Source organism: Petaurus breviceps, unplaced genomic scaffold, assembly GCF_028583685.1.
Source record: "Petaurus breviceps papuanus isolate PSGF00001 unplaced genomic scaffold, PetGlider_PUasm1.0 37, whole genome shotgun sequence".
In the NCBI taxonomy this organism is placed as follows: Eukaryota; Metazoa; Chordata; class Mammalia; order Diprotodontia; family Petauridae; genus Petaurus; species Petaurus breviceps.
The window spans coordinates 104223470-104236933 of record NW_027186296.1 but is presented as its reverse complement, the minus strand read 5'-3'; the positions used below and the strand labels follow the sequence as shown (position 1 = coordinate 104236933).

General features: G+C 36.2%; 1 protein-coding gene across 6 annotated transcripts in view; it reads right to left on the bottom strand.

Moving 5' to 3' along the window:
• KIF20B (kinesin family member 20B) overlaps positions 1-13464 on the bottom strand; it is a 111343-nt gene that overhangs the window by 39243 nt on the left and 58636 nt on the right. For all 6 annotated transcript variants that reach the window (XM_069099193.1, XM_069099192.1, XM_069099194.1 and 3 more), the window contains 2 exons: positions 9364-9483; positions 3001-3061 (listed from right to left, as the gene is read on the bottom strand). In XM_069099193.1, the coding sequence (XP_068955294.1) occupies positions 3001-3061; positions 9364-9483 (181 nt within the window). The remainder of the gene's footprint in view (positions 1-3000; positions 3062-9363; positions 9484-13464) is intronic.

The following is a 13464-nucleotide window of genomic DNA, read 5'->3' as shown; positions in this document are numbered from 1 at the left end:
ATGTCATCTGGCTGAACTAAAACACTTTAAAAAAACTTTCAATTTCATTTCCATTTATACAAATTTCCTAGGACTGGGTAGACAAGCAATTATTCTTCCATTTTTTTTATGTAAAAGAATAAATAGCAGAATATTAAAAAGACCTAAAGTTATGCAAAACTCAGTGCAAAGAATAATAAAGATCACTGAAATTTAGATCTACTACCATTCTTTTTGTCAAATACTTTTGTCTGGATCCTGCTAGCAAATGTTATGAAACTGATTTTTATGTTCTTAAAGAGGGAAGAATGAGACTTTACCTTTAACTATGTCTTGATGTTCCAATATATGATTGTAACCAACATGTATACGTGAAATGCTTCATTTGAACTTTAAAAATTTATATTTGGTGTGGTCACAAAGTAGTAAGTAAGCTTAATAAATGTACTAAGACTTATACGTGTACATGAGAATTGTTCTTCTAACTAAACACCTGGAGAAGTTATATATATTTATTCCACTGATGTCAGCCTTCCAGCCTCATCATTCAACTGAATATGCCCTCTAAAGCTACCAAGGATTTCTTTAACTGTCAAATCTGACAGTCTTCTCTTAGTCCTTAGCTTTCTCAAAGTCTTTGCAAGGTTAATTAGCACTGCAAACACCTTCTCCTTCTGGGTACTCTCTGCTCTCTGGGTTTTCATGACCACCCTACTCTCTCTGGGTTTCCTATCTGTCTGATTCTTCTCAGTCTCCTTTGCTGGGTCACAGTCAATATCACCCTCCCCAATTGTCAGTGTTTCCCAAGACTATCCTAGGCCTTCTTTTCTTCTCCATCTGTACTTCCCCTTTTGGCAATCTCATCAGCTCCCAAGGGTTAATTATCATCTCTGTGCAAACAACTTATAACTATATGTATCTATCCCCAATCTCTTTGAAAGTCTTGTTCAATATCATTACCTACTGGACATTTCAAACTAGATGTCCCTCCAAATCTTAAACTCAACATGTCCCAAACTGAATTCATTACCTTTCTTGTCCAAACCCCACATCTTTCAAACTTCCCCATTTTTGTCCAAGGTAGCACTGAGACATCCTTCTATTCTGCCAGGCTTGTAACCTAGGCATTATCTTGGACTTCTCACTCTCCTGCAGCCCATATATCCAATCAGTTGCCAAGTCTTGCCATTTCTACCCTCATGATATCTCTCAGATCCTACTGATTTCCTCTGTTCACATAGTTACCACCTTAATTCATGCCCAATTCATCGTTCTCCTAGAGAAGGGATCAAAAAAATCAGCCCAAGGGACAAATCTAGACAGCTGTTTGTTGCTGTATGGCCCACAAACTAAGAATGATTTTTTTTTACATTTTAAAATACAATAAAACTATTTTTAAAAAATGTAAAAAGTTTCCATAGCTTGCTGGCATTACAAAAACTCAGGCAGTATTTTGCTGACCCCTGCTTTGCTGCAACAGCCTCCTCACTGGTCTCCCAACCTGGAACCTCTCAGAGTTCTTCAGTTCACCCAATACGCTGGTGGTGCCTGAGATATTTTCCTTAAGCACACATCTGACTGTGTCACTTCCCTACTCAATCAACTCCACTGGCTTCCTATTGCCTTTAAGATAAAATATAAACACCTCTTTTTGGCCTTTAAAGTTCAATACAATCAGGCCCCAACTTCATTATTCTCTATCCCGTATTCTGCAATCTAGCCAAAATGTCTTTCTGTTCCTTACATACAACACTCCATATCCCATCCCCATACCTTTGCACTGGCCATCTCCCATGTTTAAAATGCATTTACTCAACTTTTGCTCTACAGAGTCCTCTCTTTCCTTTAAGATACAACTCAAGCACAATGTTCCCCCAGAGTCTTTCCTTTTTCTTTTCTTTTTTTTGTTTTTTTTTGGGGGGGGAGGGTAGGCAATTGGGATTAAGTGACTTGCCCAAGGTCTCACGGCTAATTTTTTATGTTAAGTGTCTGAGGCTGGATTTGAACTCAGGTCCTCCTGACTCCAGGTCCAGTGCTCCATTCACTGCACCATCTAGCTGCCCCAAAGCCTTTCCTGATCCTCCAACTGCCAATGACCTTTCTCCCAAACTACATTATATTTAATACATTTGTATGTAATTCTATTTACTAACTTCATATTTATGTTTTATATATGTTTATAAATATTTGTCTGTTCCTCCATTGGAATGCAAGCTTTTTATGAATAAGGATTGTTTTGTTGGGCAGGTAGTACTCCATAATGGATGAAGCACTGGGCTTGGAATCAGGAGAACTCATCTTCAGGAGTTCAAAACCAGCCTCAGATAACTTAACTAGCTGTGTGACCCTAGGCAAGTCACTTAACCCTCGTTTGCCCCAGTTTCCTCATCTGTAAAATGAGCTGGAAAAGGAAATGGCAAACTACTCTGGTATCTTTGCAAAGAAAACCCCAAATGGAGTCATGAAGAGTCAGACACAACTGAAAATGACTAAACAACAACAATAAAAATTGTTTTGTTCTTTGTAGTTTTATCTCCAGTGTCTGGCACTGGGCTTGATACATAACGGGTGCCTAATAAATACTTACTGACTAATTTACCACAAGGATTTAATATTAAAGTGACTTTAAAAGAATGAAGTACACTTTCCCCAAATACAAACATTTTCCTTTTAGAAAAGGCACAGAATTTTTTTTAAAAGATACATAACAACCACAATGAGTACATATGGGAAGAGTTCCTTACATATCACTTTTAAATTAATTTAGTAAAGCACTTTACTCTGTATAAAAGAAACACTTATTAGCAAGAATCCAGTCTTCTGTTTTTAAAGAGTTCACATTTGTGCTAGTATTTTCCAAGGATGTAAAAATGAGAAATCAATAAAATGTAGTCACCCTTTTTCCATGTTGTAAAAATAAACACTAATTCCATTTTACTTAAGAATTTTAAAAGAAACTTCAAAACAAATTTATAACAGAACACATTTAGCCCTGTTTATATAAAGTCCATTATTTCTTACCTTTACATATGTTTTGATATTGTTGCATAACTTCTTCAATATTCTGATTATTCTGCTGTTCCTGAAAAATTTAATGAAAACGGGTTAATAAATCTACACCTTAAACTTTAGAAACTGGAAAATAGGAAAACATTTATGAAATTTATAATTTGCCATGTCTAAGACAGTGCCTGATCAGAGTTGCAAAGTTACTCTTACCTTGGAGGAAAAGAGTCAAAACAACAAACTCTCCCTTTACTTCTATATCTACCAGATTCAATAAACGAGTTTGTTTTCCTTCTCTTGATCCAAACTTAAGAGGCAACACCAGGGGGAAAGAAAGACCCAAAAATATTATTTTTAGAACTGATTATCCAGGACCTTGAAAAAATAGAAATTACCCAAGGAACTCCATTCTGTAAGGCTGGTAACGGTGAGCCAATATGGGCCAGGCAGTTAGATCCTCTAGCCTTCCACAATCAAGGGTGAGAGGATTAACCTGTGATTTCATTGGTGTGAGGCATTCCTAGTGTAGGAAACTCCCTCCCTAATGATGCAGGTTAGCAGCTCATATATAACTTATAGTTCTAAGATAAGTGATGGTCATACAGCTAGTCTATGTCAGAAGCAAGACGTGACACCAAAGCCTGTGCTCTCTTTCTTAAATAATACTGCTATCTATTCTCTCCACCCTCCTTCTAATTTCTAAATATCATTGAGTGAAAGAAATAGTACCCACACTTCTGTGATTTCCACCACTAGGGCCTTCCTATACCAGACTGAAACACTTCATTTCACAGATGAAGAAACTTACCAAAGATCACAAAGCTAACAAAGGAGCTCAAACAAAGGCCTTCCTTACCACTGCTGCTGCTGCTGCTGCTAGCTAATATTTGTATAGCTGTGCCAGGAATTGTGTTCTGTGCTTCAGTTATTATCTCATTTGGTCCTCACAACAACCCTGGGAGATGGATGCTATTATTACTCCCTTTTCACAGATGAGAAAAGTGAAGCAAAGAAGAGTGACTTGCCCAGGGTCACACAGCTAGTGTCTGAAGTCAGATTTGAACATAGGTTATTCTGACTCCAGGTCAGCTAGGTGACACAGTGGATAGAGTGCAGGGCCTTCTCTAAGCTCAGACTTGGCCTCAGACACATACTAGCTTCACTATGTTTGCCTCAGTCTTCTCATCTAGAAAATAAGCTGGAGAAGGAAATGGCAAAGCATCCCAGTATCTTTGCCAAGAAAACCCCAGTGGAGCCATGAAGGGTCAGATGAAATGACAAATGAAATGACTGAACAGCAACTTCCTGACTCCAGGTCCAGTGCTCTGTCCATTGGATCACCCAGCAGCCCTTTCCACTGTTCTTTCTACTACCCTCTACTGCCTCCCTAGTAGGATCATAAGATCTAGAGCTGAACAGAGACTCAGAGGCTGTCTAGTTATGAATTTTTATTTTATATAGGAAGAAACAGAGAGACAAAGATGGCAAATGGTTTGTCCAAATATCAAAGGTATATTACATATATATGTATGTATAAACACAGACACACATATATGTACACACATGTATTTACTTTACTTATAGGTTTTTAATATTTAAGGTTAGGATAAGACTATAGGTTAATAGGGATAAAAATAGGGCTAGAGAATAGTGATAGGAGTAAGTTTCTTTTTTTAAGGGACATGGTAAAAGTGCTAGAGAGAGTATTAAGGAAAGCAATAGGACTGGTGAATAAGGGACCACTTAAGTACATAAATAAATTTACGTAAGCAATAGTAACAGAAATTGTTATCTAATATTAGAATTGGATAAGGAATAGCCTCAAAATTCAACTATTCAATTAAATTGCAAAGAAAACAAAAGCCTAACCTTTTGAATAGGCTTTAAATGCTTTCTAATTTGCATAATTAGTTTTTTCCTTCTGTCTAGTACTGGACAATCAATGTCAAATTTCTATTAAATTTATCTTTAAGTTCCCAGAAAACACCAGGATTTTGGACACAATAAACAACAAAAAAAAATATCACAACCCACAAATTTAGAAGTTAATGTCAAAAGTTGGTGGTTGATATTCAGTGATGTTTTAGGAGGAAAAAAACATGAATATATTTTTGCAGAAATAAAATATGATCTAAGCTTATCTGTCGCCATGCCAGCAATTTAAAAGTAGGTTTCTTTAGGTCTTTTGAGAAGAGAAATGAAGAGGTAGCTACAGCAGATTGCTAACCTACTCCATGTTAACCACCCTAAATATAAATGAAATGAGAAAAAATCTTTAACAACAAAATACCTCCAGGGATCACAAGAACATAAATTTGGAGCTAGAAGATTCTTTAGAGATGATCTAATCCAACTTCCTCATTTTACAGATAAGGAAACTAAGACCCAGTTACGTCCAAGATCACAAAGAACAATAAAACATCAAGTCCACTAGGGAACCATCTGCCAAGGAAGACGTGAAATAACAAATGATTTTTATACAGTACTTTAAAATTTATACTGTTCTTTACCTAGACCATTTTGTCTGATACTCATAACCAGTGGGTAAGGTATTTGATAAGTGAAGTAAATGAGATATAGAGAGGTTAAATGACAAATCAATGTCTGAAGAGCTAGTAAGTGTCTGAAGGAGAATTCTAACTCGAAGTTCACTCAGTGCCCTCTAATACCACTGAATGTGGCCTTTGTACAAACAGGTCCTTTTCCTTTCTTGTTTTTATCTTTTTGGGGGTACAGACCTAGTAGTGGTATTGCTCAGTCAAAGGATATTATAGCCCTTTGGGTATAATTCTAAATTGCTCTCCAGAATGGTTGGATCAGTTCCCAACTCCACCAGCAATGCATTAGTGTCCCTATTTTACACATTTGTCATTTTCCTTTTCTATCACATTAACCAATGTGATAGGTATGAGAGGGTACTGTGAGAGTTGTTTTAATTTGCCTTTCTCCAATCAATAGTGATTTAGAGCATTTTTCTTTTTCTTTTTTTGCTTTTTGGAGGGGAGAAGGCAAGAGAATTGGGGTTAAGTGACTTGCCCAAGGTCACACAGCTAGTATGTGTCAAGTGTCTGAGGCCAGATTTCAAATCTGAGTTCAACTCAGGCCCTCCTGACTCCAGGGCAATGCTCAAGCATTTTTCATATGACTTTAGCCAGCTTTGATTTCTTCTTCTGAAAACTGCTTATTCATATCCTTTGACCATTCATCAATTAGGGAATGACCTGTTTTCTTATAAACTCACTGTAAAAATTTTCCCTCAGTTTTCTGCTTTCTTTCTAATCTTGGCAGCATTGATTTTGTTTGGGCAAAACCTTTTTTATTTATTTAATGTAATCAAAATTATCCATTTTACATCTCATAATGGTTTCTATCTCTTATTTGGTCATAAATTCTTCCCTTATTCATAGATCTGACAGGTAAATTCTTCCATGTTTCCCTAATCTGCTTATGATATGCCCTTTATGTCTAAATCATGTGCCCATTTTGACACCATCTTGGTATACAGTGTGAGATGTTGAATCATAAATCTAATTTCTGCCAAACTGCTTTCTGGTTTTCCCTGCAAGGAGATAAAACTCTAAAATACTAATGCCACAAAATGAGTTTTTAGGGAAAAGGATGATAACTTTAATTATTGGACACATAGCAATAAAATTTAGATTTTAAAAAAGCAACAAAATAGAGAAAGATGATAAATGTCAGATAAATTTCTAAACTTTACAGGGAAATGACATAATTTAATAATCATCCTTATTATTAGTAGATAAATGTTCAAAGGTTTAAAGAGATGATTCACATAAGAGAAACTATAAAAATTAAAGGAAAAAAAAGCCAAGTAAACACTTGAAAAAAGTTCACCCTTACTAACAATTAAAGCATGACAGATTCTAGGAACCCTGATTCACAATCCAGAAGTTACCCTCTACTCACTCCTTACACCCAATTATTGCCAAGCATTATTGACTCTACTTCCATAATATTTCTGGAATCCACCACCTCTCTGCTGTCATAACCACCTCTTTGAGCAGGACCCCACGCCTCCCCCAAAACCATTACAGTGGCCTCCTAACTGGTTTCCCTGCCTCCAGTCTCTCCCTTCTCCAATGCATCATCCAATCAGATACTAGATGAATACTACCTGAAACATGAGTCTGATCAACCTATGCTCAAGAAATTCTAGTGGCTCCCTTTTGCCTCTGGGATAAATGCTAACTTTCTTTGTTGGAGAATTTAAGTCTTGTATGCTAGGTTTGCTGCACATTGCTTTGTTCACACACTCTATTCCAGGTGGGTTAGTGTGCTTGCTGTTCCCTGTACACAACAATCCACCTCTGATACATGCCTAGGATACGCTTTCCTCCTCACTTCTGCTCCCCCCCAAAAAAATCACTGGCTTCCTTCTAAGTATCACCTCCTACAAAAAGATGATCCTGAATTCCCAAGGATCCTCTGATTTCCATACTCTGTCACTAGATACTTTTTTTTTTTTTGCCTTTTGGAGGGCAATGGGGGTTAAGTAACCTGCTCAAGGTTACATAGCTAGTTTTTTTGTGTGTGTGTGGGTGTTAAGTCTGTCACTAGATATTACTAGATAGATGGAGAGATAGAGATATATACTCGTATCTAATTTTCTATGTACATTCTGTTTCCCCCTCAATCGAATGTTCAGTTTATTGAGGACAAAAATGGTTTCACTTTTTTCTTCATATCCCTTGATTGCTAGGGCATTCTAATAATTCACTAGCTACCACTTTGCCTTTCAGATCTCTGCTTCCAGATGGTTAATCTGTAACCCTGGGTAAATGCAACTACTCCTGCTCCTAGGATACTAAACAGCACTAGAAGTTACAAAAACAAAGCTAATTTTCCCCGGAATAAATTTATGGAGCATAAGCTGGGTTCTCACTGCTACTTGGTCACCCTCCTACTCTAATTTTTGGACTCCCTCTCTTATTCCTCACAGGGACTAAGACTCTTAATACACAGAGATGAATGAAGTCATCCAATCCTCTTGATTTCTTAGCAGCAACATCCACTCTCTTCCTCTGGGACAGGAAGAAGGAAGATTATTGTCACTCTTTGCTAACACTAATTCTTCCAGCTACACTCTTGATAACAATCCCCTGAAGACTCTTCAAAGATCCTGCTCCAATAATCATCCTTTCTCATGCATCTTCAAATCCTTCTCCCACCCCCACCCCATGCTCCCCTGCAGTTTCCTTCCCATCTTTCTATACACTTACTCAGGTGTCTCCAGTCCTAAGAAAGGTTCCTGACACTTCCGTTCCCCATCCAGCTACTGCCCCAATTCTTTCCTTCTCTTCACAGCAAAACTTTTACATGTGAGGTGTCCACCTATTCTCTTGTCAATCTCCTGCAATCAAACTGATTCCTACTGAACCTCCTTTCTCAAAGGTCACAATTAATTATCTAACAGTCAAATCAAATGGCTTTGTTCAGTCCTCATCCTCTGTGTTGGGACACACCCCACTCCGATTTTGAATGTCACCTGCCCCCATAGTCAAAGTCTCCATTATCACTCTGCCAAACTATTTTAATGGCCTCCTAAAGAGGGTTCTGCCTCCACTATCTCTCTCCTCTGATCCAGCCTTTACATGGATAGACTGATCTTCCTTAAGACAAGATTTGGTCAAGTCATTTCTTTGCTCAAAAAATTTCAGTGGCTACCTACTATCTATGTGTAAAATCCACACTCCATTGCCTGCCATTCAAGGCCCTGTACAATGTGGTGCTGTACAATCTGATGCAAGCTTACTTCATACTACTCCCTCTACTCTAGGCATCATTCAAAGGGAAGGCTTCAGTTCATGGCTCTCCATGCCTTGCTCCCATCATTTTCCCTGTATGAAATGTCTTTCCTTTTCTAATTCCTTGCTGAATTCTGACCCATACTTTAAAGTCTAACTTAAATACTACCTCCCCTCCACAAATATTTCCCAGCTCCCTCAGTCTACCCCACTCTACCTCACAGAAATCTGTTTGCCTTTAAAGTATTGTTTTATAATAGCTGTCTGCATATGTTACAATCCCCAACTAGACTCCATGAGGTAACGCTTAGTATCTTATTTTAGTTTTGTATCTACTCCAAAGATCTAACACAACAATATGCACATAATAAAAATTTAATAAATGTTTGTCAAATCAAATTGAGTTAGCAGAATTAAAAGCTTTCTCTGTCCCAAGAGCTAAGGAACATTAAATTTAAATATGTAAATTTTCTTTTCTAAAATGAAGCTAAAAAAAGACATGTTATTTAAAAAAAAAGAACCTGAAATAATTTCCTTCTGCATTTTACCAAACATTAAACTGTAGCCAAGAGAAATCACTTAAATCTCAAAAAAGAAACAAACACATTACCTTAAGCTGTTGTATAGTTCGCTGTTTGATATCTAATTCCTGGGAAAGCTGGTTTTTAATTTTCTCAAGTTCATTAACTTTATTCCTCTGTAATTTCTCTTGGTCACGCATTACAGATATCTGCAAAGAGTAATGTTTATTAAATAGATTGAGCACGTTTTAAAGGAACAATGAACAATCTTGACCATTTTTAGAATATTCATATATTTTTACAGATACTAAAAAATTATAGATTCCATCACTAGATAAAGTATCAAGACTATTCCTCATTAACACAGAATACAGACATATCAATATACATTTTCATCTTACATTGTTTTAAGAAACTCAAACTTTTAAAATAAATTCTATAGGAATCAATATAATACTTTCATGTAATGACAACATTTTTAATCATGTGAATAATCCAGTATAAAGAGTACTGGATTTAAATTCAGAGGATATGGTTTCAAATCCCAGCTTTGCCATTAATTACTACCTGTGTGACCTTGGACAAGTAAGTCCCTTAGGCTCAATGGGACACAATATCCTTATCTGTAAAACCATGGTTTAAACCCAATTACTTCAAAGGTTCCTTCCAATGCTATAATTCTACAAGAATGTATAACTCTAAGTTAATTATACTTTCTCTCTAGCACCACTCCTAGATATAAGCATGATACAATTAAAAGAATACTGAAGCTAGAGTCAAAAGGATTGAATTTGATTACCAGGTCTATTACTTTCTATTTGTATGATTCTGGGCCAGTTTTCTCATTTGTGAGATGATGTTAATTGGACTAAATGATCCCTAAGGTTTCTTTCAGCAATAGGTTCTATGACACTACCTTCATTTCTTATATTATGACCATAGGATAATGGCTATTAGTGTATTTCTTAAAGCACTAAGCTTAGTCTATTTGAACCCAGAAGCAATAAGTGAAGTGATTGTTCAAAGTGGCAAATAAATGATTACTGATAATAATGAGAGTAAATCACCTTAACTAAAAAATGAAAAATGTTACCCTAAATTAGTAGATTCAGTTGTTCAACTACAAAATTACTTAAAATTTAGAAATCCATATCTATAAGTCATCTTGAAATGAAAGGTTTGAATTTTTTATACGGACACAGAAAAGTTAGCAAGGACAATGGCTGAACTAAGACTAGATATACCTAAGTATAAGATTTCTTGGGCCTCATCTATTTATAGAGATGAAAATACATATGATCAAAGCTAATCTATTGTTTATTTTTATCTTTGTTACCTATAACAGAAGGGTCAAACATATTGCCCATAGGCCACATATGGTCCACAACATTCCCAAATGAGGTACAAATCAGATTTAAATGTAAAAATGTTAACAAAATAGAAATACAATGAAACACAGAAAATATTACATTTTAAAACTAAGTAAATATGCAGCCAGCAGGGATCCTTATGTACAGACTGGTGACCCCATTTCTATTTGAGTTCGACACTTAAGATCTATTCTAGGGGGTTTCTCTTAAGAGTCAGCAAGTATAGAGGCTGATAATTAAAATGCAAATCTGAAATTGCCTCTAGATTCCTTATGCTGTGGGAAAACAGAAAGGAATTCCCTTTGGCTAAAAGGCAACGGGAGGCATACACCAAGGTGGGGCAATCTGGGAAGCAGCTAAAGTAATGCAAATAAGCTTTAGGGATGCTCATCTTTAGTCCCTACAGTTTCCCAAGAGCTTCTGAATCTTTCTCTTTCTAAACAGAGTTCTCTAAGTGCAAACTTGTGAAACTATAGTTTTCATTTGTGAATAAAAACTGAGTTAGCATTTAGGTTTATTCTACTCTAGAAGTGATTCAAATTTACATTTCTACCATTGCTAGAAATTTAACTAGTATTTTTCAGAAGTCTATTTTTCAGGCCATCTCTAGTTTCAAACATTTCTATTCCAATTTGACTTTTAATTTTCTATTTCTCATTCCATTCTGAAATTTTTTGCTTCTTGTGTAAGGTTTTAGAAATGATTTAACTTTTTTCTTTTAGTTTTATTTTACTTTAACTAAAGTCATCAGATGCAATTATGAAATTTACATTATTAAGTCTCTTTCAAAGTGTGTTGGGACTGCAGTTGACTGCTTGTGTTACAAGATCTTATATAAGCTTTCTAACTGGTATTTAAATTCTCAAACAGATCTATGATAACCTGTGGTGGATACTTCCTCTAACCGTACAGACTGCAACCCATCTAAGCTCCCTCATCCCTCTACAAACTGTAGTCCTTGTCTTCCCACAAATGTACCATAAGGAGAAGTGGAAAGTAATAGATTGGGGGGCTGGATATTCCTTGGATCTCTCCTTAGAGAATGCACCCCAACACTGCTGCCTGCCACCCTGGGAGCAAGCACTGAGTGTAATGGTTGTCTTCCTTCTGTACTTCACCCCTCACCCCCAACCTAGAATGCTTGACAAGCATGTCTGGTCAGAAGGCACATTAACTTTTATTGCTGAATAATCTCTCCTCATCAGCTGGCAGATCAGCAGGAAGATATTCAAGATACTATTATTTTGTTGCTCAAATTCAGAAAATAGGACAAAAGCATTATTTTGAAGACCCACAATTTATTTCCCAAAAGTTTTCCCTCCAGAACCTAAAGATGATTTCAACATCAAAGGCTTTAAAACTGAAGAACCTCTCAGTATGTCCATTTCATCAATAGGAAGTTGTGATAGAACTGAGAAAAAAATGTGAAGAAAACTTAGAAAGTAAATGATCGTAAACATGAAGGGGGCCAGCAAACAGTTGTTTTGGAGGTTCAGCATAAGTGATTATTGTTAACCACGGGAAGTCATAAGGGCAAAAATCTGTGATTATTCAATCAAAAAACCCAAAACCCTAAGAATTCTTTAATTAGGGGAGAGAGAGGGATCTCCTATTTCAGCATTTTTTCACAAAGGTTGTTCAGTTCATGCAGAATCTCAATGGATGTTACCCAGATCACTCACTACAAGTGCAGATCAAGTATCTTTACCTTGGGAACAATGTCTCAACCCAAAATAAAGGATTTAGAACTTTCTATTTCATGTGACAGATGAATATATTGCAATATACTTTGATATGCTACATATATTGAAAAGACCAGCGATTTCTAACTCATCTCAAATATCTGAGTAGCCAAAGAACTGTATTTCTTTACAAACAGATGTTTGGGGCCTCACCTGAATAACAACTGATAACTATTCGGATATAAAGAATTGGGCTAGGGGGCAGCTAGGTGGCACAGTGAATAGAGCAGCAGCCCTGGAGTCAGGAGGACCTGAGTTCAAATCCGACCACTTAACACAAAACCTAGCCATGTGACCTTGGGCAAGTCACTTAAACCCAAATGCCCTCCAAAAAGCAAAAAAAAAAAAAAAAGAATTGGGCTAGCATGGTTTCTTTTAGATGCCATTAGAATACGATTTTGAAATAAAATTGTATTTTCAGGAAAGGCAATTGTGGTTTAAAAAATATCTAAAGAAATTTTTAAATGGTCACCTTTCTACAACTGCATATTAGTCTTGCAGGCAGAAATTGTTCTTCCTCATGAAATTAATAGTATATCTTTATATTTGGGATTTTGTTTCCTGAACCACTGTGTGGGCAATTATAATTTTTTGACGTTTCTTCATCTTAGTTTAGTTTGGCCTGGGTCAGAAGTTTTGGAGGGAGCTACTTAACTATTCAATTTTGACTTGCAGAGTCAAATGTAATCTGTAATGCAGAAAAGCCATTTTTGTATTTTAGAAGGCTTTATGAATTTTTAAAGTTATGTAAATGTTACAATAAGGTTTGACTCTAAGTATAACATTTATTTTTTTCTTGAGCTTAAAAGACTGTTTATTTTTAAGGCTTCTGAATGTACATTTGGCTAAATATGTCTTGCTACACTTGTTAGTACATTAATTGTTGTGGGTTTTTTTTTAAAGTCTAACACAAAAGGAATTCCTCACGTTAAGAACCTTCCTTGCTTTCTTCTATTACTGGAGTATATGGCTGCCTACTTATAATCACCATGCATCTTGGCCATATGCTTTTTTGCTCTTACATCTCTCCAATACTACCCTTGTACCAGGTCTTGTTCCAGATTTCTTATTTGTTATC